Source organism: Ochotona curzoniae, unplaced genomic scaffold (genome assembly GCF_017591425.1).
Source record: "Ochotona curzoniae isolate NIBS_2020 unplaced genomic scaffold, NIBS_Ocur_1.0 contig_1071, whole genome shotgun sequence".
NCBI classification, from domain to species: Eukaryota; Metazoa; Chordata; class Mammalia; order Lagomorpha; family Ochotonidae; genus Ochotona; species Ochotona curzoniae.
This window is the reverse complement of record NW_024464939.1, coordinates 22,375,066-22,398,641: the sequence shown is the minus strand read 5'-3', so window position 1 is coordinate 22,398,641 and position 23,576 is coordinate 22,375,066. Positions and strand designations below refer to the sequence as shown.

The window sequence follows — 23,576 nt, the reverse complement described above, 5'->3', positions numbered from 1 at the left end:
CTCATGAGCTAGACAGTACAGTTAGTTCTTTCGTTCTGGGGTGTATTCCATTGCAGTCGTATGACACTGTACCCCTCTTCCTCCCTTGCTGCCCTGTCCCTGGCCTAGGCAAGCCAGCGGTCCAGGGAACCCTCCTCCATTCAGCAGTGTCTCGTGCCCCTCCCCAGACTGAAGACAAACTTACTTGTTACTCCTCTTTGGAAAAGCCCCACATACCTGTGCACCACCCCAGCTGTTCTAGCTTTCATTCCCACATGACCAATGTCACTTTCTGTTCTTTATTTCTTACTTGTGAGGTTTTTATGTCAATCCTGTTCTCATTTGTTTTATTTGGCTGCCTGGCCAGAGAATGATTTTGCAGAATTTTAATTGCTTTGGTTTTATAGAGTAAATGTGCATACAATTTATTATAATAACATGGTTGCTCTTTATTACTTTATTTTTAATCCCTTAAAAATAAATTTATAGACCTCCTTCCCTGGTGTTCTAGAGCACGTATGCACCGTGGAGGCGGTTTGGAAATAATGGATGGGAACCTGATGGAAGGCCACCTTGTTTCAAACCCTGACTCTACCATCCTTGGGTGAATTTTTGCATCTTTAAATACAAGAAGTTGTGATTCTACTAAGTTTCAGTTCTTATCCATCATTGTTTGAAGTTAGCAACCAAGCAAAGGATACTTTCTTGGTAAAATATTTGCTAGAGAGAAACGGAGTTAGGCAAACAGAGATTCCATCTACTGAATCAGTCTTCAAACATCCACAGTGGCCAGGGCAGGGTGCTGGGGCCAAAGCTGAGAACTGAAAACACCATCCTTATCTTCCATATGATAGCTGCCATCCTTGGCTGCCTCATTTGCAGAAATGTGGATCAGAAGCACGGATGGGACTAGAGCCCAGGAATCCCAAGCTGCAGCTTAATCCACTGAGCTGCCACACCTCTCTGCTTTATTTGTGATGCTTAGTCTCTGATTCTTCTCAGTAGGGGCTGTTGTAAGGACAACCTAATTAGCAGGTGTAAAGTCCAGTCTGGTTTATATGTGTTTTAGCCACTAAATATGATTAGGGAGAGGGTCTGGTACAGTGGTTCAACAGGTTAATCCTCTGCTTGCAAGTGCTAGTACCTCACTGGTTTGTGTCCCAGCTGCTCTACTTCCAGTATGCTCTACTTCTTGCTTGTGGCCTGGGAAAGTAGTGGAGGATGACCCAAAACCTTGGGATCTTGCACCATCTCGGAAGACCTAGAAGAAGCTCAATGTTCCTGGCTTTGGATCAACTCAGCTCTGGCCATTATGGCCATCTGGAGATCTCTCTGTTCCTCCTTTTCTCTGTAAATCTGCCTTTCCAATAAAAATAAATAAATCTTTTTTAAAAGTATATGGTTAGGGAGGATCCATATAGCAAAGCAAATAAGTAAGTAGATTTTTGGAGTTGGACAGATTTGAGTTTTGAATCCCAGCTCTGTTGCCTATTATTTTGAATACTAAGTTGAACAAGGATTTAGTCTCTGCTTTTATTCAGAGCTTGTTTTTATTGCCACCCCGTTTTTTGAGCTTCTTTTTCTGCACACAGTTTAGGCCAGTTGATGGTGTGATCTGTATCATAGCTCTCTGGATGAGTTGTACAAATTGAATTAGAAAAGAAGTTTATTTTGATGGAAAAATGTTTTAAATCCATGTGAATGAGTGGTATTCATAAAGTTTATGGAAAATACATAGTATGAAAATTTTTCACAAGGATTTCAATATTTTCTAATACTGAAATAGACTTAGCATTAAATTACGTTTTCCACAGACTTTTTGAAGTGCCTTATACATGACTGGCTGTGCTTTATTAGTATATCATGCATATAATAACATCATCCTCAGCACATTTTCAAAAGGTTGGTTGGTTTGTTTGAAAGAGAGAGAGAGAGGAGGAGATTCTATTCTCTGGTTCACTCTAAATGCCTCAAATGGCTAGGTTACTAAGCTAAGCCAGAAGCAGAGAAAGGAGGAATTCTGTCTGGGTCACATAGGTGGGTGACAGGAACCCTGGTCTTTAGACCATCATAAACACCAGCAGGAAGCCAGCTCAGAAATACATAGTAGCTGGTACTTAACCGAGGTACTCCAATATGGAATGCGGATGTCTCAAATGATGGATTACCCTCTGCACTACAGTGCCTCCCCCGTCATATTTTTTGTTGTCATTTTAAAGAATGATTTGAAAATGTTACAGAGGAAGAAAAACAAAGATCTTTGCTCTGTGGGTTCTCTCCCTAAATGGCTATAATAACCAGCACTGGGCCAGGCTGAAGTCAGAAATCAGGACCTTCATTCAGGAGTTTGATGTGAATGGCAGCAGCCCAAACACTGGGGCTGTGTGCTGCTTTTCCCAGGCTGTCAGCAGGGAGCTGGAGGCTGGGCACTCCTGATTGAGGTGCTGACAGGACCATTGTCTGCTGAGGACCTGCTAACTGACACATGGACGATTCTTTCTAGCTATGTCTTCATTCACATGGTAGAAGTGAAACAGTCTCCTGAGGCCTGTGGTCTCTAAAGGTACAAGTCCTTCTCTGGGGGTTCCTCCTTATGACCTGTAACCTACCCACAACATGCTGGTGATTATGTCTCAACACAAAATGGGCGGGGACACGATCATTTAGACAGTAGTAGTTAGTTTCTTCATATAAGGTAACAGAAAAGATTGTTATATTATCTATATTTATTTAAAGATTTATTTATTGATTTGAAGGAGTTAGGGAGTTTCTATTTACTGATTGCTCCCCCCAGGTGGTACCAGTGTCCTGGATTGGACTAGGCTGGAGCTAGGAACACAGAACTCCATTTGGGTCTCCCAAGTAGGTGGCAGGGGCCCATGCACTTGGGCCATCTGCTGCCATATGTGGTGCATTGGCAAAGAGCTGGATGAGAAGTGGAACAGCCAGGGCTTAAGTTCCCACTCATGGGATGCTAGCATTGCAGGCTGTGGCTTAACCCACTGTACAACACTGGCCCTGTACGTCTTTCTGTATTTAGTCTTACGGCTTAAGTTGGCATAATATACATTTTTTCCTTCTAGGGGTGTGTGTGTGTATGTGTGTGTGTGTGGCCCCACCCTACTAGTAAACCTTGTTCATTCTTGGAATCTCCCAAGTATTTATTCCCATAGGATCTAGTTTCCTGTAGTTTCACCTTCACTGAGTTGCCACAGTTTCTCATTGGCTATACTCCATGAATTTTGATTCCAGATATGGAGTGGGTACCCACTTTTCCTTCTGGAAGTTAGGATCACTGTCCTCACTGGGATGGTCATTATTTTCTTACTATTGGAAGTACCTTATACATGACTGGCTGTAAGTAGTGACTAATTTTATTTTGTAATTTAATAGAACAAGATTGTTCCATGGAGGCAACATTCCTCCACCAAACTCAAGATTACAGTAGGAAGCAAAAATTCGCACTGGTGAATAGGTGAAAGGCAAGACAGGTTGGACATAGCAATGAGCCTATTGCCACACTTGCTTGCCATTAGTGTGTTTCATGGTTTGATTTGATCTCATATTGCTGTGTCCTTGCTGTACTCTAACCAGTTTTGCCCCTGGAGCTCCCTGAAATGGGGTTCTGTGACATTGAAAAGTGCCTGCTGTAACCAGGGGTAGTGGTGCTAGCAGAAGCCTTTCAGGAGAAGATGGAATTTTTTACTTACTTCCCTGTAGGATGGGCTCATGGTGGGGCTCTGTGTTGTTCTTCACTGTGGAGTGTTATTTAGCCTTCTATATCCCTAACCCTACCACTTTGTTCACTTTGTGTGGGTCAAGCCAGCAGTAGAACAACTGGAGACTTACTGACACCTGTAAGATCATTGTGAATCACGCAATTAAGAACCCCCCTCCTGTGGTTAACTTGCAGTGGGTATTTATCTGGGGCTCAGATATGTTCACATTCTATGTGACAGTGGAAGATTCATGCATATGCATATGCTTCTCTTATAGACCTCCCTTTTAAAGAAAGTCATCTTCTACTTTTTTTTTTCAAGCCCCTCACAGCAAGCTGTCCGTTAGCCACTGTCTAAAAGTCATCAAAGATACGTCTTTTTAGTACCCTACTCAAATGTGTAGTGCTCAGAATTCTGCCCACTGGCAAGATAGCCTTTCATTGTTTTCTTTCAGGTCCATCCTGAATGAACTGCCTTCTCACTTCTAGCTAGTGCCAGCATGCTGGACATGTCCCTACATAAACAGATGTGCCCTGTTCTTCCTCTGCTAACTAGCCACTGGCTTCTCCTCATGAGGTCTCAAGTGTGGGTTGAGAGAGAACTGATTGGGAAGAAGGAACACATTTCAGGAGAGCTCACACTGCCTGTTACTACAGCCTACTTGTGCCTTCCAGACATGTCAGACCCTATCTTGATTTTAACCATACCAAGTGGCATAATTCAGTCAGTCAAAAAGTACTGTGTTCACAATGAGCTGTTGTTATATAGTTGCTTGTTTTTTCATAGCCAGATTTTTAATCTGCCTTTGCCTAATAGCAAGCAGCATGTCAAATGACAGTAGTTGTTGGCAAATCCAAGGCAGGGGTGCAGAACAATTTTTCTAGTAAGTCCATTTGATATTTGTAACCTCATTTGTGGGCCATATGCAGTTACCAACTTGAAAATTGACCTGCTGTCAATTTACTGAATTTTGAGTTCCACCTGTGCTTGCCTTGGCAGGGCCAGAGTATTGGACCTCATGGGCTGGATGTTCCCTACCCATGCCCTAGGGATCTACAGCTTTTATTTTCTTGATGCCTATCAGAGGTGTCCCATTCCATCCCTGCCTTCGGTACAATGTTGGGTGTGCTGCATGACAAACTCAAGGGTTAGGACAGCTTTCGTTGGTGTTCCTCCTCTTGGAACAGGCTTCAATAAAAACTTGCTGCCAGGTGGGCTTCCCAAGATATGGATCAGAACAGCGTCTCCAAATATGACATTCACCTAGTGTTCTGTGTCATCCTCAAGGAAGTGATAAAAAAAAAGGTGCAAGATAATTCTGCCCCAGGTCAGTGCAACTCTGGAAACCATCAGTGTGGCAGGTCCCTGAGTTGGTGTAGCTTCTTTCCTATCATCTTCTGATTGTGTCTTTTAATAGGTATCTGGAATACTTGCCACTCACTAGGTTAGGTTAAGAAAATGCCATCCATGTAGTGGACTGCTGTCATCATCTGTGTCAACATGATCACAGTCCCTCCAGACTGTGTTATAACCATAGTGTTTCTGTCATTTGATGACTAGTTGTACCTCACTGTCCTTCCTGATGGTCATGAAAAAAGAAGACAATAGATCACTGAACAGGAGTGAGGCTAATTCTCTTTCCCAAAATGTCACATCTAAAATCAAAGCTGAAACTCGCATCACTGTATGATTAAAATAGTGGTAATCCATAGTCATGGTTCAAGAGTTTTATGACTTTGATCCAAGTAAACGGGCAAGCTAAAGTGAGGGTGATAGTAGGGTTCAGCAGCCCTGCATTTGTCCACTCTCTGACAGGGGTACTGATTTCTGTGATATAGTTTTTGGTTGCTTTCTTAATGGAGGGAGGGAGAGAATTCTTGGGCACTTTTTCCATAGCATCTCTTATTACATGGCATAGGGAACCAACATAGGTATTTGGTCAGGTGCGGCATGTATGCATGTCCACTAAAATTCAGGGAATAGAGACATAAACACAGGATAGCCCTGTGTTCCCACTGGACTCTCCATGGAGCACTAAGGCTGACTTTTCTCTCTCTCTGCCTCTGGAAGTCCCACTCTGACTGGTAGACCACGTTTTTGATCTCTAAGAATTAGTATAGTTCAGAGTTGATAACCAGTAACCCTTGAAAGAATTATGTATTCCACTTCCCATAAAGGAAAATCAGCCTGGAAATGGCTACAGGTCGCTCTGTGTGAGACAGCTTATGGCCAAGGAAAGGCTCACAGTCATATTTGGACCTTGATCCAGCATCCCTTGATTATACCTATGCATTCTCTAGACTTGCTGATAACAGTTGCTGCAGTTTTTTTTTTTTTTCAATAAAGGCAGCTTTAAGGGTAAACTTTGCTCTTCTGACTCCTTTGGATTATATGAGGCAGTGAAGGATGATGGGAGTAGATAGGATAATATGCATCTCCTTTCTGTGAAACCACTTGAAAGGGCTTGGGGGTTGAGGACATTGAAGACTGCTCAGGGAAGGGTATGGGTAGGCACTTTGAGCAAGCAAGTTCAGAGTCCCACATTCTTAGCCTCATCAGTGTCTGCCCATGTGTGTGTATCCATGAGTCAGGATCATTCTCATATCCAGCCAGTGCTTTTATGTTAGTGTATGAAAATGTGTAGGATCAGGGCCCAGCATGGTGGCCTGGTGGCTAAAGTCCTCTTCTTGACCATGCCAGGATCCCATATGGGTGCCAATTCTAATCCCAAGAGCCCCACTTCCCATCCAGCTCACTGCTTGTGGCCTGGGATGGCAGTCGAGGACGGCCCAAAGCATTGGGATCCTGCACTCACGTGGGAGAACTGGAGGAAGTTCGTGACTGCTGGCTTTGGATCGGCGCAGCACGGGCAGTCACTTGGGGAAGTGAGCCATGGGACGGAGGAACTTCCTGTATCTCCTCCTCTCTGTATATCTGACTTTACAATAAAAATAAATAAATCTTTTAATAAAATTGTAGGATCATAGGCTTCACTGACTATAGTCCTTATATTAAAACTGTAGACCCGGGGCCCGGCGCGGTGGCGCAAGTAGTTAAAGGTCCTCGTCTTGCACGCCCGGGATCCCATATGGGCGCCAGTTCTAATCTCGGCAGCCCCGCTTCCCTTCCAGCTCCCTGCCTGTGGCCTGGGAAAGCAGTAGAGGACGGCCCAAAGCTTTGGGAACCTGCACCCACGTGGGAGACCCGGGAAGAGGCTCCTGGCTTCGGATCGGCATAGTATCGGCCGTTGTGCTCACTTGGGGAGTGAATCATCGGACGGAAGATCTTCCTCTCTGTCTCTCCTCTCTGTATATCTGCCTTTCCAATGAAAAAATAATAAAAAATAAATCTTTTAAAAAAAAAACTGTAGGCTCAGTCATTAGTGCTGGAAACTTAGCAGCTACAAGAGACAAAGGATCCTTGAAAACAGCTTTAGATTTTCAACCTCGCTGGGAATTCACAGCTTTAAACTCATTGCTTGCTCTGTGCGTTTTCTCAAGGACAGTAGTAGCAGCCAAAGTCCAAAGTCAGCAATTTTATCATCCTGCCTTCCATCTGTGTTCAGTCCTGTGACAACATCACAGGAGGTAATTTCAGTGGCCGTGTCACTGTGTGCTATCCCCTCCCTGCACAGGAAGATAATCCTGGCACTATCACATGTGCATCCCATGTTTGTGGCTGGATATCAGTTAATTACATCAGTCACTTGACATACAAGTAATTGAAGGTAGTCTATCAAAATGGGTGCTTACTAAAAGCAGGGCTGAGGGAACCAGCAAGGCGTGGTGAATTCCTCTTTTTACAAACAAAATTAAGAAACAGTATTACTCTCAGACTTGGAATTGCAGCCATGGGAAAAAGAGCTGCCTGGTAGGAACTGTAGAGAAACTATTGCTGTCAGAAAGAGAGTAGGGATTAGGGCATAAATCACTTGAGCATCCTGCTCCTCCTACCTTCTGACCTGCTGCCTGTCATCAACTGAGCCCGGTTAATGGCAAAATATGTAGCTTTTGTGTTTAGTCCACAGAGAGCAGCCTTCATGGGGCAGAAAGAGTGGTGATTATATCTAGAAAGACATGAAAAATACCTAGCACAGGATCAAGTGTGCACCTAGAGTGAGAGCCTCTGTATGTAACTACCTGTTGTGTCACCATTCTCTTAGGTATGCGCTGGGTACAAGAGAGCTTGTCCTCCCCACCATCTCTGTTTTTCCTCTACTCTTGATATCACTTAGGGAAGGCTTGAGGCCTGATATCTTCCTGTAATCCTGCTCTTGTGGGTTACAGCGCAGTCAGACATGATCAGAAATCCATGGTGGTGCATAATAAAGTGCCAGCAGGACCTGCCAGATGCTGAGTCTCACATTTTCAAGTCAGAAGTGTGGGAACTATAGCTGATCATCTTCCCTCTCTCATGATTTCTGTTGCAGAGGGTAAGGATAGGCTAAAGTGGGTCCTGGAGTTCATTCCCATCTACTCTAGAAGGGCCATGTGTTCCTCTTGCTCTAGTCCTTAAACAGTGGACCACTGGGACAGGAGGACAGACTCAACTCAGGTGTTACCCTAGACTCACTGGGGACTTTTACAGACCTTTATGGTGCTATGTCTTATTTATTTTTAAAAGTTTATTTATTTGAAAGGCAGAGTTACAGAGGGAGATAGCAGTCTTCCATCTACTTGTTCACTCTAAATGACAACATAGGGCTCAAACCTCAGGCCAGCTTCTGCTGCTTTCTAGGTGCATTATCAGCAGGGAACTGGATTAGAAGCACAGCAGTAGGACTTGAACTGGTGCTCATATGTGATGCTGCACTGCCAGCAACAGTTTAATCTACTGCTCCACTACCCTGGCCCCAAGGGCTCTATAATATAATATACAGTTGTCACCATCTGTATTTAGGAGGAAACAGTTATACTTCCATAGATTATATAGCAATGGATTCAACTACATATACATCTTTTCTGTATTTCCAGGAACAAATACAACAATTATTTCTTAAGAAGTACCCTCCACTGAAACTCATTCCACTTTAATAATGATTTCTGCTGATTTACATTTGAAATCACTGCCTGAATATAATCTATTCACAGTGATCAGATTTGTCAGAAGGATTTCTTGAAAGTAATCATCCAAGAAAATACCCAGGCAGACTGCTCTTTTACAAAGTATTGTTTGGTGTCAGCAGAAAAGTATGGACTCTAGAGTGTTTCAGAGGTGACATCAATGTGACATCTCAAACCCTTTAGTGAGTGAAATGGTATTAACCTACTACCTTTGTTCTGTATGAAGATCTGTAATATCTCTGACCAGGATCCAATGTGTAAGAATCTTTAGGATGTTAAAATGTAATGGTTAAGAGGCAGGACTCTGGCGTCAGACAACCTGGATTCAAATCCCAGTTGCTTCATTTGTAACACAGATAGTTACTTACTGTACAGGATTGTAATTGAAATTGTTCAGCAAACTCCACTAGTTAACTGTAATAGAAGATTTAAAAACCACACTTTGAGTCCATCCAATTAAATGATGAGTGCCTGAACCCAAATGAACTGTGGATATCAACTCCCAGAATTAAGAAACTAGGATGCTAGTGTTTGAGTGTGACTCAGTGACAGACAAATAACAGAAGCTAAGTCGTTAGTCTAGCTAGGACTTAAGAGCAAAAGGAAATTCCTGCCAGAATAATAATGAAATGAACTTAATGAATAAGGAATGAGAAGCAATAGTATTTAAAATGGCTTTGCTAATCATTTCTCCCTCCCCCCCCCCTTTTTTTTCCTCTTTCTGTTGGTTAAGGTTGCATGATGGAAGTTGAACATAACCTTAAGAGGTTTTATGTTTTGGATTAGTTGTTTGTCCCCTGCTGATTCTACGGACTCTATTTTGGTATTAAGTGCAAAGAGATTATACCATGGACTACAAGGAAAGCTGCCCGAGTGTAAGCATTCCTAGCTCGGATGAACACAGAGAGAAGAAGAAGAGATTTACTGTGAGTATGTAATTTAAGGCATTTTGGAAAACGTACGATCTCGATACTGTTCCCACCTCAACATTGGTCCTTAGGTAACCTAAAACCACCTCCTCCACACTGGCAGTGACCATGTACTCAGGTTTTATTTCTTCTGAATGATCTATCCTCTGCAAAGCCTTCCTTGCTGGACATAATGGAGGAAGTTTTTGCTTGTTTAGTGCAGACTTTTGCCTTTTTTACCTTATCGCTTGAAGAATATCGTAAAGGCATCTGAAAGATTGTCTTTCCAGACAGTATGCCTGTGTGTGGACCAGTGTGTACTCTTAATTTTATGTGTTCCTTGAGAGGTTTAATGGGCTTCTGAAGTCATTGAACCCTTGTGACGAGGTATGTGGATGGAAATGTAGTGCCCGAGTCATTTTGCTTTAAAATATTGCAACAAATACAAATGAGCCCGGGGGGGGGGGAGAGGAGAGGGGTAAAAAAGAGTCCTTACCTTAGAATTTCTTAAATGTCTTACAACATTTATTAGTTTATACCTCATTTTAAAAAAATATCCTGTAATTCATTTCTTTTTCCACCCTTAAGACAATGTCCATTTCTCATTTTACTTATCACCACAGTATTAAAAAGTTTTATGAAGAGTAAGCATAATAAATATTTATTGTATTGGTCTATCAGTGATTATTACTGGCAAATAATCCTTTTTATAATTAGTGCAGTAGGATAATACGGTGCTGCATTTAGTACCAGTAGTCCAGTTAATACGTGTGGATCTCTCTTCCATCTGTAAATGTGTCGTTTATAATGGATCATGTCTGCCCTGTATATTCTCCCTACTGAAAAGTCTAAGAAACTTATGTAACCAATTCTGTTTACTCATGGTTTGATCTACTAATTTAAACACTTTCAGGTGAAACTGCCCAGATTGTTTTAATGTTTTTTCCTGCAGGTTCATACTATGGTTTCTGAGAGGAGGGATATCCCTGTTCACAGTATTGGTTGAGTTGATGATGGACCTCATAGTAGCCTCCTGAAGGTTCCATTCCAACTAGTTGGCAGTTATCTGACTGATTGAGCTGTACCAGTCCTGAGCATTTGGCTGGCATCCATTCATTATTGACATGTGCAGTTGATGTCCTACATGGTGTCATTGTTGGCTGAGCCAAAGTCTTGTGGCTCACTGCTGACTCCATACCTCAGTTGTGAATAGTCTTGACACATATGCCTACAGTTCTGGCTCATTGGTCCATCCTGACCTCTGATAAGGGAGTTACCTAACCCTTACCATTTGAGTCCCATGACAAGTGACTTCAGCTCTAGGGTTCATGACATGTGGGGTTAAGGAAAGCTAATGACTTGAACTAGATTTTTATATCCCACACTGCCTTCTAAGTGGAACTAGGTGCCCCCAAATGGTGGGTTTCTCCCCAGGTTCCAGACAGAGCAGGGAAGCAGCCCCTTTGCCTTCTGATTTCCCTTTTTAAACACCATCCCTCCCCCCTTCATGTGCTATAACAAGACATTGCAAGATGTGTTTGACCATTTTCCTCCCCTCAGGCCTCCCCTGGCTGCCCAAGTATAGCATTAAACAGTGTGCATGGTACAGCATTAAGCAGTGCAATTGTAGAACATTTTTGTATAAGGAAATTTTTTAGCAGTATGCCATTGAAGGTGGATTAATATACTTTGGAAGTCATACTGGAGTTTGTGAAGGATTCTTTTCTGTCTCCTGATTTTTACCTTTGAGCTGCTCTGGCCCCCAGGCACTGTTTGACAGACATGGCGCATGGAGGTACAGCGTGTTATCTCAAGTGTCCTTCACTTTCTTAGAGTAAAACTGTTACCATATCTTTCATGAAAGGATCGAGGATTTGGAATTCAGTCTTATCCAGCTGGCCCCAGGATGTGCCATGTCCTCAAATGCCTCTTCTAAATCATCTCGAGTTTTGTTGTTAAGATTTATTTATATAAAAAGCTGAGTTTACTAAGAGGCGGAGAGAGATACTTTGCTGGCTGGCTCCTCAATTGGCCACAATGGCCAGGGTTGGGCCAGGCCAAAGTCAGGAGCCAGGAGCTTCACTAAGGTCTCCCACATGAGTGCAGGGGTCCAGGCACTTGGATTGTATCCTTCTGCTTTCCCAGACTCATTAGCAGGAAGCTGCGTCAGAAGTGGAGCAGCTAATGTTGCAAGTGGCACTTTTACTCACTATGCCGCAACAGTGGGGTACTAAGTCACCTTGTTGATTTGCTGCTTCAGTTTCTTCACTATTACTTATTGGACAGGCTTTCTGTGACCATCTTACATAAAATAGTACCTTACACCCTTCTTTTGAGTCTTTGTTCTGCTTACCTTACGTAATTCTTTCCACTAGCTCAATGCTCAAATAGGGCTGGGCTAGGCTGACACCATGCGACAGGAGTCAGGAGCCTTTCTCAGGCAGATATAGAGGCCAAAGCACTGCTCTTCTAGGTGCATTAACATGGAGATGGATCCAAGTAGAGCAATTGTGTCCCAAACTAGCACCCATATAGGATGCCAGCACTGTAGGCAGCAGCTTAACCCGATATACCCAGTGCTGGTCCCAGTTAATTTTTTAATAGCATTTCCCACCACCTGTCATATTTGTGGTTCATTTATGTCTGCCTTCCTTACCTGGAATACAGGGTCCTTTGAAGCAAGCATTTCACCAGCCCCTGGTACAGAGATGACAGATATTCAGTAACTATTGTTTGAATTCTACTGAATGAAGAGTAATAAGTTCACAACTTAGTTGGTGTGCACTAATTGATTCTATTCAGTGCAGATAGTCTCTCCCTGCCCCCTAACACACTCTGTCCAGCCTCACCAGCCCAGGGTTTACTTTATTCTGATGAACAAAAACAGGCATTGTGGGGCCTGGTGGTTTGGTGTAACATATTACGGTGCTGCACTTTCAGCCACTGCTTATGACACTGATGTTCTGTATCATGCTAGTCTAAGTCCTGGCTTCCTGGTAATAATTACTGCTAAAAAGAAAAGAGGAAAATGACATTAAATGAACCTATTCTTAGGGGAAAAGAGTCTGTTTTAGGGGAAAAACATGAAGGTAGCAGTGTTAGAGTTCAGTATGTCTAAACAATGCGTAGGTAGTTGTTCACTGTCTTATTCTCCAAAAATATAATTTTATAACATTTTAAAGTACAGCCTTTTGTGAAGATAAAAGAAGTGTTTCAGTTTATATGTTCATGTTCTTTTAGAATCACAAGGAATACCTGTTCACAAATGTAAATGCAGGTTTTCGGTATTTAAATAACTAATGGTGTTTTATAATTAATTCTTTTTTTCCCCCCACAGGTTTATAAAGTTCTGGTCTCCGTGGGCAGGAGTGAGTGGTTTGTCTTCAGGAGATATGCTGAGTTTGATAAACTTTACAACACTGTAAGTAGTAGTTACAGAATTTCTAATTTCTATTTAAATCAAAGTACCTGAAAAAACTCTTACATAAAGAGATGTATTTGAGGAGTCAATACCATGGCTTAATAGGCTAATCCTCCTCCTTTACTTGTCAGTGTCCTGTATGGGCACCAGTTCCAGTCCTGCTGTTGGACTTCACATCCAGCTCTCTGTTTATGCCTGGGAAAGCAGTGGAGGATGGCCCAGGTCCTTGGTCCCCTGTACCTGTGTGAGAGACCTGAATGAAGCTCTTGGATTTTGACTTTAGATCAGCTCAGCTTCAGCCATTGTAGCCATTTGAGAAATAAACTGGCAGATTGAAGAAGTCTCTTTTGCTAATTTTCTCTGTAAATCTGCCTTTTCAAATAATAGAACTTAAATGAATCTTTAAAAAAAAATGCGGGGGCGGGGCACAACTCCATGACTAGCTAAATCCTCACCTTGCAAGACCCAGGATCCCATATAGGTACCAGTTGATGTCCTGGCTGCTCTGCTTCCCATCCACTCCCTGCTTATGATCACGGAGCTTATGAAAGGACAACCCAAAGCCTTGGGACCCTGCATCCATATGGGAGACTCATCAGAAGCTCCTGGCTCCTGGATTCGGATCAGCTCAGCTCTGACTGTTGCAGCCATTTGGGGAGAGAACCAGTGGATGGCAGAGCTTTTTCTCTGTCTCTATAAGTTTGAACTTTCAAACAAAAATAAATTTTTAAAAAAATCTTTAAAAAAAGGACCGTGTCTGAGTGATGAAGCTATTGCTAACAGAGATCAGACGAGCGAGTAAGAGCAGGCGATTCTTTAAAACATTTTAACTTTGAAATTCTTACAAAAAAGGCGAGAAAAACACTGTTGAACAATTCTAAAGAAACTGTTTAAATGGGAGAACTAAGAGGACAGGTTGTTTTTTAAGATTTCTTTCTTTGTTTAGTTGAAAGGAAGAAAGGGAAAGACAGATTCTGCTGCTTCACTCCCCAGTGGCCATAACCACCAGTGGGCCGGGAACCTGAACTCCATCTGAGTACCCCAGCACTTGGGCTGTCTGTTGCTGCTTTCCCAGACACATTAAAAGGGAGCTGTATCTGGGCCTGGCTTAGTAGCCTGGTGGCTAAAGTCCTTTCTTTGCATATGCTAGGATCCCACATGGGCGCCAATTCGTATCTCAGCTGCTCCACTTCCTTTCCAGCTCCATGCTTGTGTTCTGGGAAACCAGTAAAGCATGGCCCAAAACCTTGGGACCCTGCACTTGTGTGGGAGACCCGAAGGAGGCACCTGGCTCCTGGCTTCAGATTGGCTCATCTCCAGCTGTTGCAGCCATTAGGGAGTGAACCAACGGAAGGAAGATCTTTCTGTCTCTCCTTCTTTCTGTAAACCTGATTTTCCAGTAAGAACAAATGAATTTTTTTTTTTAAAAAAAAAGGGGGGGGGGAGCAGATCTAAAGTGGAACATCCAGGACTTGAGTCAGAGCTCACATGGGGTGCCAGTGTTACTAGCAGCAGCTCAACCCACCAGCACCATATCACTAGCCTCAAACAGCTTAAAATAAGTTTTAGTGTTGTGCAATGTTAGAAATATTTTCTGCCCAGCTCTTTACTAATCCTTAGTCATGAATTGCTATAAAAATTATCCAGTTGTAAACTGTACACCTTAAAATCTTTCATGGGCCTATTCTCTTTTAATAGTTTTACTTGTAGAGAATTCATTATTCTGAGTTATCTAGACAATAGAACCAAGGAAAACTACATTTAAAATTTTTCTAGATGTGGGCATTTATTCTAGTAGTTGTGATACGCAGTTCCTGTATCACAGTGGCTGGGTTCAGTCCAGCTTCCTGCCGGCACAGTCACTGAGAGGCAGCCTGTGGTGACGTCAGTCGCTGAGTCCCTGCCACCCACACAGGAAGCACGGATTGAGCTCTTCATTCCTGGCTGTGGCCCTGGACCCAGCCCTGGCTGCTCCAGACATCTTGGAGACTGGATAAGAGGCTCTTAAACGAATGAATGAATGAATGAATGAGGTCTCTATTCAAAGATAACTATTACCATTTTATTATTTTCTTCTCTTTATATTCAACCAAACTAACTTTGTATGTTTTTTTTAATATCTTTTTTTTTGTCTGTATCTGGGGCAAGGGGAGAAACAAAAGGAAAATCCCCATCTAGCCTCCCACCTATCCCAGGTCCCCAATGTGGGGTATGCTCTGAGGGTCCTGCTCAAGCAGTTTTGACAGTTGAGCAGTTCTGAATTGCTGCCAATATCGCTGTTCCAAGTATGATGAAATCTATTCAGAATCCACTGGCTGACATAGTCTCTTCATGGTTGAGGTTCTGAGATCAGCAGTTCAGTTGGAGGGATCTCCAGGGAAACTTCATCTGAGGTGATCCCAGACCTAATTCTTGTGTATGCTTGCCAATACAAGGTCTGACACCGTCCGTCACCCCAGTCAGCTTATGAACATGCTGATCATTGCAGTTGCTGGGTCAGTTCTGTTTCCAGCCCTGTCTTCCACACAAATCAATGAGTGTTGGAGCCCAGCCCGATCCTGCCCACTTCATACTCGGCCCTCACACAAACCAGTTGGAGCTGCAGCCTAGTGGGAGCTGCAGCCTAGTTGGGGCAATTCCCCATAACCTCCACCAGACCTGCCCCCTATTTGGTTCCTATGCTTGCCACTATGTGCTATAGAGTTGTTCAGTCTGTCCCACATCCCATTTAGCTCTCGTACGTGTCAGTGGGCATTGAAACCTACCTAGTTCAACCCAACCAGTCCTACTGTCCAGCCCATACACATACTGGCGGATGTCTTTCTGTCTAGCCACCTCTGCCCATGTCCTGGTTTTCATGCTCTCCAGTGGGAGTGGTAACCCAAGATACATGGTTTTAATTGTTGCTCCATAAAAGAACATTGAGGCAGTCCTTTCTGGCTAAAAATGAAGTCCTACTTTTGAAACTAAATAGTAGCCAATAAGAGTATCTGTGAATGTCTTCTGTAATTTTTTTTTCAAAGAAAAGTATTTATAGGACTCAATAGCACAAAGAAGGGTAAATTTTTTAAGGTTTATTTCTTTATTTATTTGAAAATAGAGGTACAAAGAGAGACAGGGGAGGGGGGAGAGACAGAAAGTTCCATCTGCTGGTTCACTCCCCAAATGGTGAAGCCAGGAGCCTGGAATTCCATCTTGTTCTCCCTAGATGGGTGGCAGGAGCCCTAGGACTTGAGCCATTTTCGCTGCTTTCCTAAGCACATTAGCAGAGAGTTGGGTCAGAAATAGAGCAGCTGAGCCTCAAACAAGTGCCCAATTAGGATGCTCTTTCCACAGGCAGGGCCTTAATCCACTGAACCATAATGCTGGCTACTGTACTCTGTAAATTTCTAGTGATTTTTGAAAATTGTTTTATAGTGGAGGCTAGGTAAAGGTTGAACTGTTTGCTCTATGTAAGTCTTACATGCCTGTTATCTCCGTGGTCAGTCTTTTTGGCAAGTGGGAAGGTGTGTACGAATCTGACTATAGCCATCAGATAACCTAGGTTATAATGATGTAAAGATAAAACAATAATAGTCCCTTTCTCTTTCTGTATCACATACATATACACAAATGCACATATGCTTTATATGAACTTTTTAGAAAAGATCAAATTTTACACAAAGGATTTTAATTGAGATTTGAGACTTTGTCTCAAATGTATATGATTCCTTTGTATATGATTTCTTCTGATTCTGCCTCTGTGGTGAAAGAGAAAAAATCAGGAGAATGATAGTGATTGTGTTGTTTAAAGACTACAGAAGTCAGGTTGAACATGACCAGGATTTGCCTGAGTTCAAAAACGTGATTTTCTTTTCTCTGTGGCCCTTTAAGAACAAAAGAAAAGACAGAAGGTAAAAATTTTCAGTCTGTAAACATTTTTCTGGATATTGCAGGCAGTGTGCTCTTGGTGTATAGTGAGGAATAAGTTCTTCCATTTTTTTGTATTTCCTGTCAGTTTTTATATGTATGTGTAGTTTTGTCATCATAGTTACTAATAAGAATATATAGTTCTCTCCTATTTCAGTTAAATAAATTTACACAGATAATATCAGATTTAATCACTTTACTATCTTTAATTTATATAACTTTAGCTTCTTTAAGGACAAGCAGATCTTATCACTGTATTGGAATTTCAGAGGAAAATACATAATATGAACCTAGAATGTTGAATACTATAGGCTTGGAGGAGTGGAAGGGATAAAAGAAGTTTATAAAAAACTAGTGAGGGGGACCCTGCACAATGGTTCAGGAGCTAAATCCTTACCTTGCAAGTGCGTGATAGGATTCCATGTGGAATTCTGTCCACTCTACTTCCCATCCAGCTCCCTGTTCATGGCCTAGGAAAGCAGCAGCAGTTGGCCCAAAGCCTTGGGCCTGCACCTACATGGAAGACTCAGAAGAATCTCTTGGCTCCTGGCTTTAGATTAGCTCAGCTCAGATCAGCTCTGCCCATTGTGACCATTTGGGGAGTAAATCAGTGTATGAAAGATCTTTCTCTGTATATCTCCTTCTCTCTGTGTACCTGCCATTGCAACAAAATAAATGAATCTTAAATAAACTATTGTCAATGTATTCATGTAGATAAAGCATCTTTTTTTTTCCATGATACTAAATGACAGATAACATGTGTTCAGAACTTATACACCAAATTCTAGTTAGCACTTAATATATGATTTATGTTAATCTGTCCACCAAATATAGAATATAATTTCTAAAATTATCCACATTTTATAGACAAGAGAATCAAAGCAAAGAAATGCTAAGTAATAGATTCAGATACTAAATATTTTATTGGGACAAAAATGAGTGATTAGTCTGTGGCATTTTATTGGTATAATTAAATAATGTGCATTTGATTTAAAAAGTATATCTTTTTTTGGCCTGGTACCATAGCCTAGTGGCTAAAGTTGACACTTTGTATATGTTGGGATCCCACATGGGTGCTGGTTGTGTCATCACTGCTCCTCTTCCCTGGCATCCTGCTTGTGGCCTGGGAGGGTAGTCAAGGATGGCCCAAAGCCTTGGGGTCCTGGATGCATGTGGGAGACCCCAGAGGAGGCTCCTCGCTCCTGGTTTTAGATCAGCTCGGCTCTGGTTGTTGCAGCCACTTGAGGAATAGATCAATGAACAGAAAATCTTTCTGTCTTTCCTCTCTGTATATCTGCATTTCCAATAAAAACAAAGAAAGAAAGAAAGAAATCTTTTTTAAAAAGAGGTATCGGGGATCCAATGGGATGTGGATCATTAGGCCTGGGTCCTTAGATGTGCCTGCTTGTTGAGTGCTGCTCCATGAGCCCCAGGACTCGGGCCCTTGGGCCCACTGACACGGTGATGCTTGTTCCATGAGCTCCTGGGTAGAGGTGGTCATCCAGCAGAGCCCAGGTCTCTTGGCCCGAGTCCTTGGGTCTGCTGGTGAGAACTGGTCCTCCTCAATGGAAAAGGTGGAGCAGTAGACAGCAGGCCCAGATGCATGTGGAGGATATGGCAACCCATTGGGACCTGCAGAAGACATCTGATACAGTGCCAGAGGAAGGAGAACAGAACAAACTGGACAACTACCCCAGCCAAATGATGACAGCAATAGTCTGGGAATGGAGACTCTAAGGTGGACTATGTCAGCCAGTGCACATTGGAGGAAGGGTTTCCTCATTCTTGGACTGGCGGGATCAGCAGCATTTCAGAACTATCGAAACCACTTAGGCAGAACTCTCAGAGTCTGAGCCACGTTGGGACCCTGGTGTCATGTGGCCATTCCCCATCCCCGAGTAGTGGGGCAGTTGGGAGGCTGGGAATGGCTTCTCCCCTTACCTCCCTACTTCTGCCAGAAATGGGAAGAAAAATAGTTTAGAAACAATAATCCTACCTACTTTTCCCTAGCCCTCAATCTTTCCCACTCTGATCAACTATATAAACATCATTAAAAATTAAAAAATTAAGTGTATCTTTTTTAATAAGGATTTTTCATGGTACATTTCCACTTAAATAGAGATTTCTCCTTCCACCCTCTCTAGACCCTCTCCCCCACACTGTTTTCCCCTATATTACAGTAATATAGTCCTTTAGCAATCACAAGTCCATCATTTTCCTGTTTAAATGTTTCATAATAATGTAGGTATAGACAGTTATAGAAAGTCCAGCATCCTGTTTGATTTAAAATATTTTAAAGTATAATTGCGATTATTATAAAAAGGATTGTATTTGGGCTTGGCACACGTATAACCAGAAGACTTACAGTACTTACTAATATACATGACTTTTTTTTTTTTTTAATTCTAGCTAAAAAAGCAATTTCCTGCTATGGCCCTGAAGATTCCTGCCAAGAGAATATTTGGTGATAATTTTGATCCAGGTAAGTAGTAAGCTCATAGGTTTATTGCTAAATGTTGGTTAAAATTTGAAAAAGTAGGGGCCCAGTACAGTAACCTACTGGCTAAAGTGCTTGCCTTGCATACGCCAGGATCCCATATAGGTGCTGGTTTTTATCCTGACTGCTCTACCTCCCATCCAGCTCCCTGCTTGTGGCCTGGGAATGCAGTGGAGGACTGCCCAAAGCCTTGAGACCCTGCACCCACCCACATGGGAGACCTGGAAGAAGCTCCTGGCTCCTGGCTCCTTGCTTTGAATCAGCTCATCTCTGGCCATTGCGGCTACTTGGGGAGTAAGCCAGTGGATGAAAGATCTATCTCCTTCTTTTTATAAATCTGACTTTCCAATTAAAAAAAAAAACTTAACAAAAAAATTGAAAATGTAGTTGACGTCTTTATTGCATTGTGTGTTGGCACAGGACATTAAAAAAGTTTATCTCATGCTCCATGAAAATAATGCTTCAGCAGGTGCTATCTCTGAGGCATATTTTAAACACTTCTTGTGTTATAATTTGTTGGATTTTCACAATAATCCTGTGAGGCAGAAAGCATTGATTTCATTGCAAGTTTACGAGCAAGAAAACCGAAGCACAGTTAGACATGAATTTGTCCAGTGTTATGCGTCAGTATAAACAGTATACTTGGAGGTTTAGTTCTAACCTTGTGGTTTCAGTTTCGAGTGAACAAGCAGAGCAGATAGGAGCACATTCTTGTGCTCTCATTTCTTGGGCTTCCTCTGCCTCTCATATTCATTTTTTTTTAAAGATTTATTTTTATTATTTTTTTATTGGAAAGGCGGATATACAGAGAGGAGAGACAGAGAGGAAGATCTTCCATCCGATGATTCACTCCCCAAGTGAGCCCAACGGGCCGATACTATGCCAATCCGAAGCCAGGAGCCTCTTCCGGGTCTCCCACGCGGGTGCAGGTTCCCAAAGCTTTGGGCCGTCCTTGACTGCTTTCCTAGGCCACAGGCAGGGAGCTGGAAGGGAAGCGGGGCTGCCGGGATTAGAACCGGTGCCCATATGGGATCCCGGGCGTGCAAGGCGAGGACCTTTAACCACTTGCGCCACCGCGCCGGGCCCTCATATTCATTTTAAAAAACAAAACAACAAGGCCCGGCACGGTAGTCTAGCAGCTAAAGTCCTCGCCTTGCACGCACCAGGATTCCATATGGGTGCCAATTTGTATCCCAGATACCTTCACTTCCAAATCAGCTCCCTGCTAAAGCCTGGGAAAGCAGTAGATGATGGCCCAAAGCCTTGGGACCCTGCACCCACATGGGAGACCTGGAGGAAGCTCCTGGCTCCTGGCTCCGGATTGGCTCAGCTCCAGTCGTTGCAGTCACTTGGGGAGTCAGTCAGCACATGGAAGATCTTCTTCTTTGTATATCTGACTTTCCAGCAAAAATAAACAAGTCTTTTTAAAAAAACAACTCATTATTTATGGGACCTGTTAACAGCACTGTTCTACCATGCCAGTGTTGCCATGATGTTAACCTCGTTGCAGTTTTCCCAGGATTTATTTGGCTCTGATAGGAGCTCTCTTCAAGCTGCAGGCTTTTCCTCATTTTATCTGAAATGACAAGTTTGCGCAGATTTATTTTAGTACAAAAAATTTAGAACTCTATGTAGCTTTTTATGCTATACATTTTCTACGACTATTTTGTGAGCCCCCTGTTTGTGAGAAAGAAAGAGGGAGAGAGGGAATAGAGAGAATATGCATGCATTCAAAAATTTACTTTTATTTACCAAGATTATTTACCAAAATAAACTTACCTTTTAATTTTCCCTCAACTTTTTGAAATGGCTTCATAATTGAATTATTTATTCCTTTATATACTGAATTATTTCATACCAAATAGCAATGTGCTGAAAATAGCTTCTTAATGAGAATTCACTGTTGGTATGTACTATTTTCTTTCATTAACTGCCTTGATGCTAATTATTTTGATACAAATCATCCTAATTGTCTGTATTTGTCTTTACAGATTTTATTAAACAAAGAAGAGCAGGACTGAATGAATTCATTCAGAACTTAGTCAGGCATCCAGAGCTTTACAATCAGTAAGTTGTTTCCATTATGTTCTACAGGGACAGAGAAGCCAGACAGACCTAAGGGTCATAGCCTCATACAGGCTTTATCCATCCTGTGCAATATAATTGTGCTTTAAATATAAAAATTTCTCTCTCTCTCTCTCTCTCTCTATATATATATACATATATATATATATATCATTTCCCTTGGTCTTCTTCATCCCCCTTTCACTTTATCAAATCAATTTGATAAAGTTAGTGAATTTCTAATTATTGGACATTATATTTATTCCTGCCTTATAAAAAAGTATTTAAAAGTATCTGCTATGTGATTTGAGAATATAATGCTAAGTGAGTATTATAACTATCCTATAGACGCGTGGTCTCCGAGTCTGGCAGGAAAAGCAGACTTATACACAAATTATTGAGGCTAGAACATTTTTATGATAGAAATGCTGAAAGATAAAAAATTATGGCCAATTCTTAGGGAGATTAGGCATGGCTTCCTGGGAACTGAGTCATAAGGAATCTTTTAAGAAAGAAGATAAGAGCATTTGCAGCAAAAGGAGCACCTGGGAGTTCATGTTTGCTTTGTAGACCGGCAGCACGGGGGAGTGAGGACCGTGGGTCCTATCTGAACTCCCTAGGAATATGTGTTTTTATTTTCCAGTCTAGTTTGGTTCATACATATTCATTGTATTTATTGTGATCAGAAGTTTGTATATGTTACTTACATTGTTTTGTATGTATGAAATAGTCTAAGAAACAGAGGATAGCATAAATTAGCTGGGGAACTTTTCCACAGCTTATTTCTCTGTAAATGTGAAGCTTGCCTTCTAGGCAATGTTTGGAACATGAAACACCTGATTTTGAAAGACTCTATCTGGGTAATTTTTTTGAAGTGGTAATTAGCATTTGTCTAGTTTGTTACAAAGCCTAGAGAAGGCTTTGATCATTTTGAGCAAATTCTGTGAGTTGCCTTTCATTTGATTACTTAATTCAGTTTACTGAACTAAGTGAAGTCCTAGCGCTGGGCCTGTTGGGACAGCATCTTCCTGGCAGAGATTTCTGCTGATGCTCTTGGGTAAAGCAGAGCTTGGGGTGCTCCTGTACCTGTAGCAACACCGGGGGAGGCAGTGTGGTAAGAGGGAGTTATTTCCAATCAGTGTCCAGCAGGTGGTGACGGGTGAGAAGCTGAAAGGGTCCCTGCACCTCAGCTCCTCTGCCCGGTTCGTTGCTCAGCTGGGAGGCTCTTGCTGTGGGCTCTCTTTGTGATTATCTTTAAAATTTCAGGTTCCTTTCTCGTTTCTGATTTTTATTGTAAGCACCAGAATTTTTTTTTTGAAATGACACATAATCGGCTTTGTAAAAATAGAATTTATACATTCAGAGCTTCAGTGTTGTTGCTTCTTGTGACAGGACCTGGCATGCAAGCAAGTGTATAATAAATGTGTGGCTAATGTTTCTCCTGGTAATTTAAGTGTTAAACACTAACATTATCTAATAAATGTTCGTTCTAGATCTTGACCTAGTATGTAAAGATGTTCTATTTGATATTAAAATTCAAATGAAAGCAGTTCAGTTTTTTCAATGTATATATACATGTAATGTACATGATTGTAGGTATACAACTCTGTGGATTTGTGTCATCACTGTTCCATTAAAAATACAGAACAATTCCAACATTTCAAAAATAGCCAAGAGATTTTTAAATTTCACTTCTTTTAAAAGCAGAAATGTTTTTTTTATTTATTGGAGAGGCAAAGAGAGAACGAAACAGAGAGCATTGCTGTCCAAATTCTTATTAACAGCTGGAACAGCAGTCAGGAGGTGGGAACCCCATTCAGATCGCCCACCCAAACACTTGAGCCATAACTGCTACTACTCAGAGTATGTTAACAGGGAACTGGAGTGAAGAGCCAAAAGTGAGAACTGAATCCCAAGTATTCCAATATATTTGGAATGTGGGTATTCTAATGGCATCTTAACCAGTAGACCAAATATGCACGCTTATGCTTAATTTTTAATTGGCTTTCTTACTTA

The 23,576-nt window shown here is 41.9% G+C and overlaps 1 protein-coding gene across 6 annotated transcripts in view; it reads left to right on the top strand.

Moving 5' to 3' along the window:
* The window catches only part of LOC121165829 (serine/threonine-protein kinase Sgk3), a 131,467-nt gene that overhangs the window by 68,760 nt on the left and 39,131 nt on the right, over positions 1-23,576 (top strand). For all 6 annotated transcript variants that reach the window (XM_040994789.1, XM_040994798.1, XM_040994825.1 and 3 more), the window contains 4 exons: positions 9,495-9,687; positions 13,007-13,090; positions 19,409-19,481; positions 21,488-21,563. In XM_040994789.1, coding sequence (XP_040850723.1) covers positions 9,610-9,687; positions 13,007-13,090; positions 19,409-19,481; positions 21,488-21,563 — 311 coding nt within the window. In that variant the 5' untranslated portion in view covers positions 9,495-9,609. The remainder of the gene's footprint in view (positions 1-9,494; positions 9,688-13,006; positions 13,091-19,408; positions 19,482-21,487; positions 21,564-23,576) is intronic.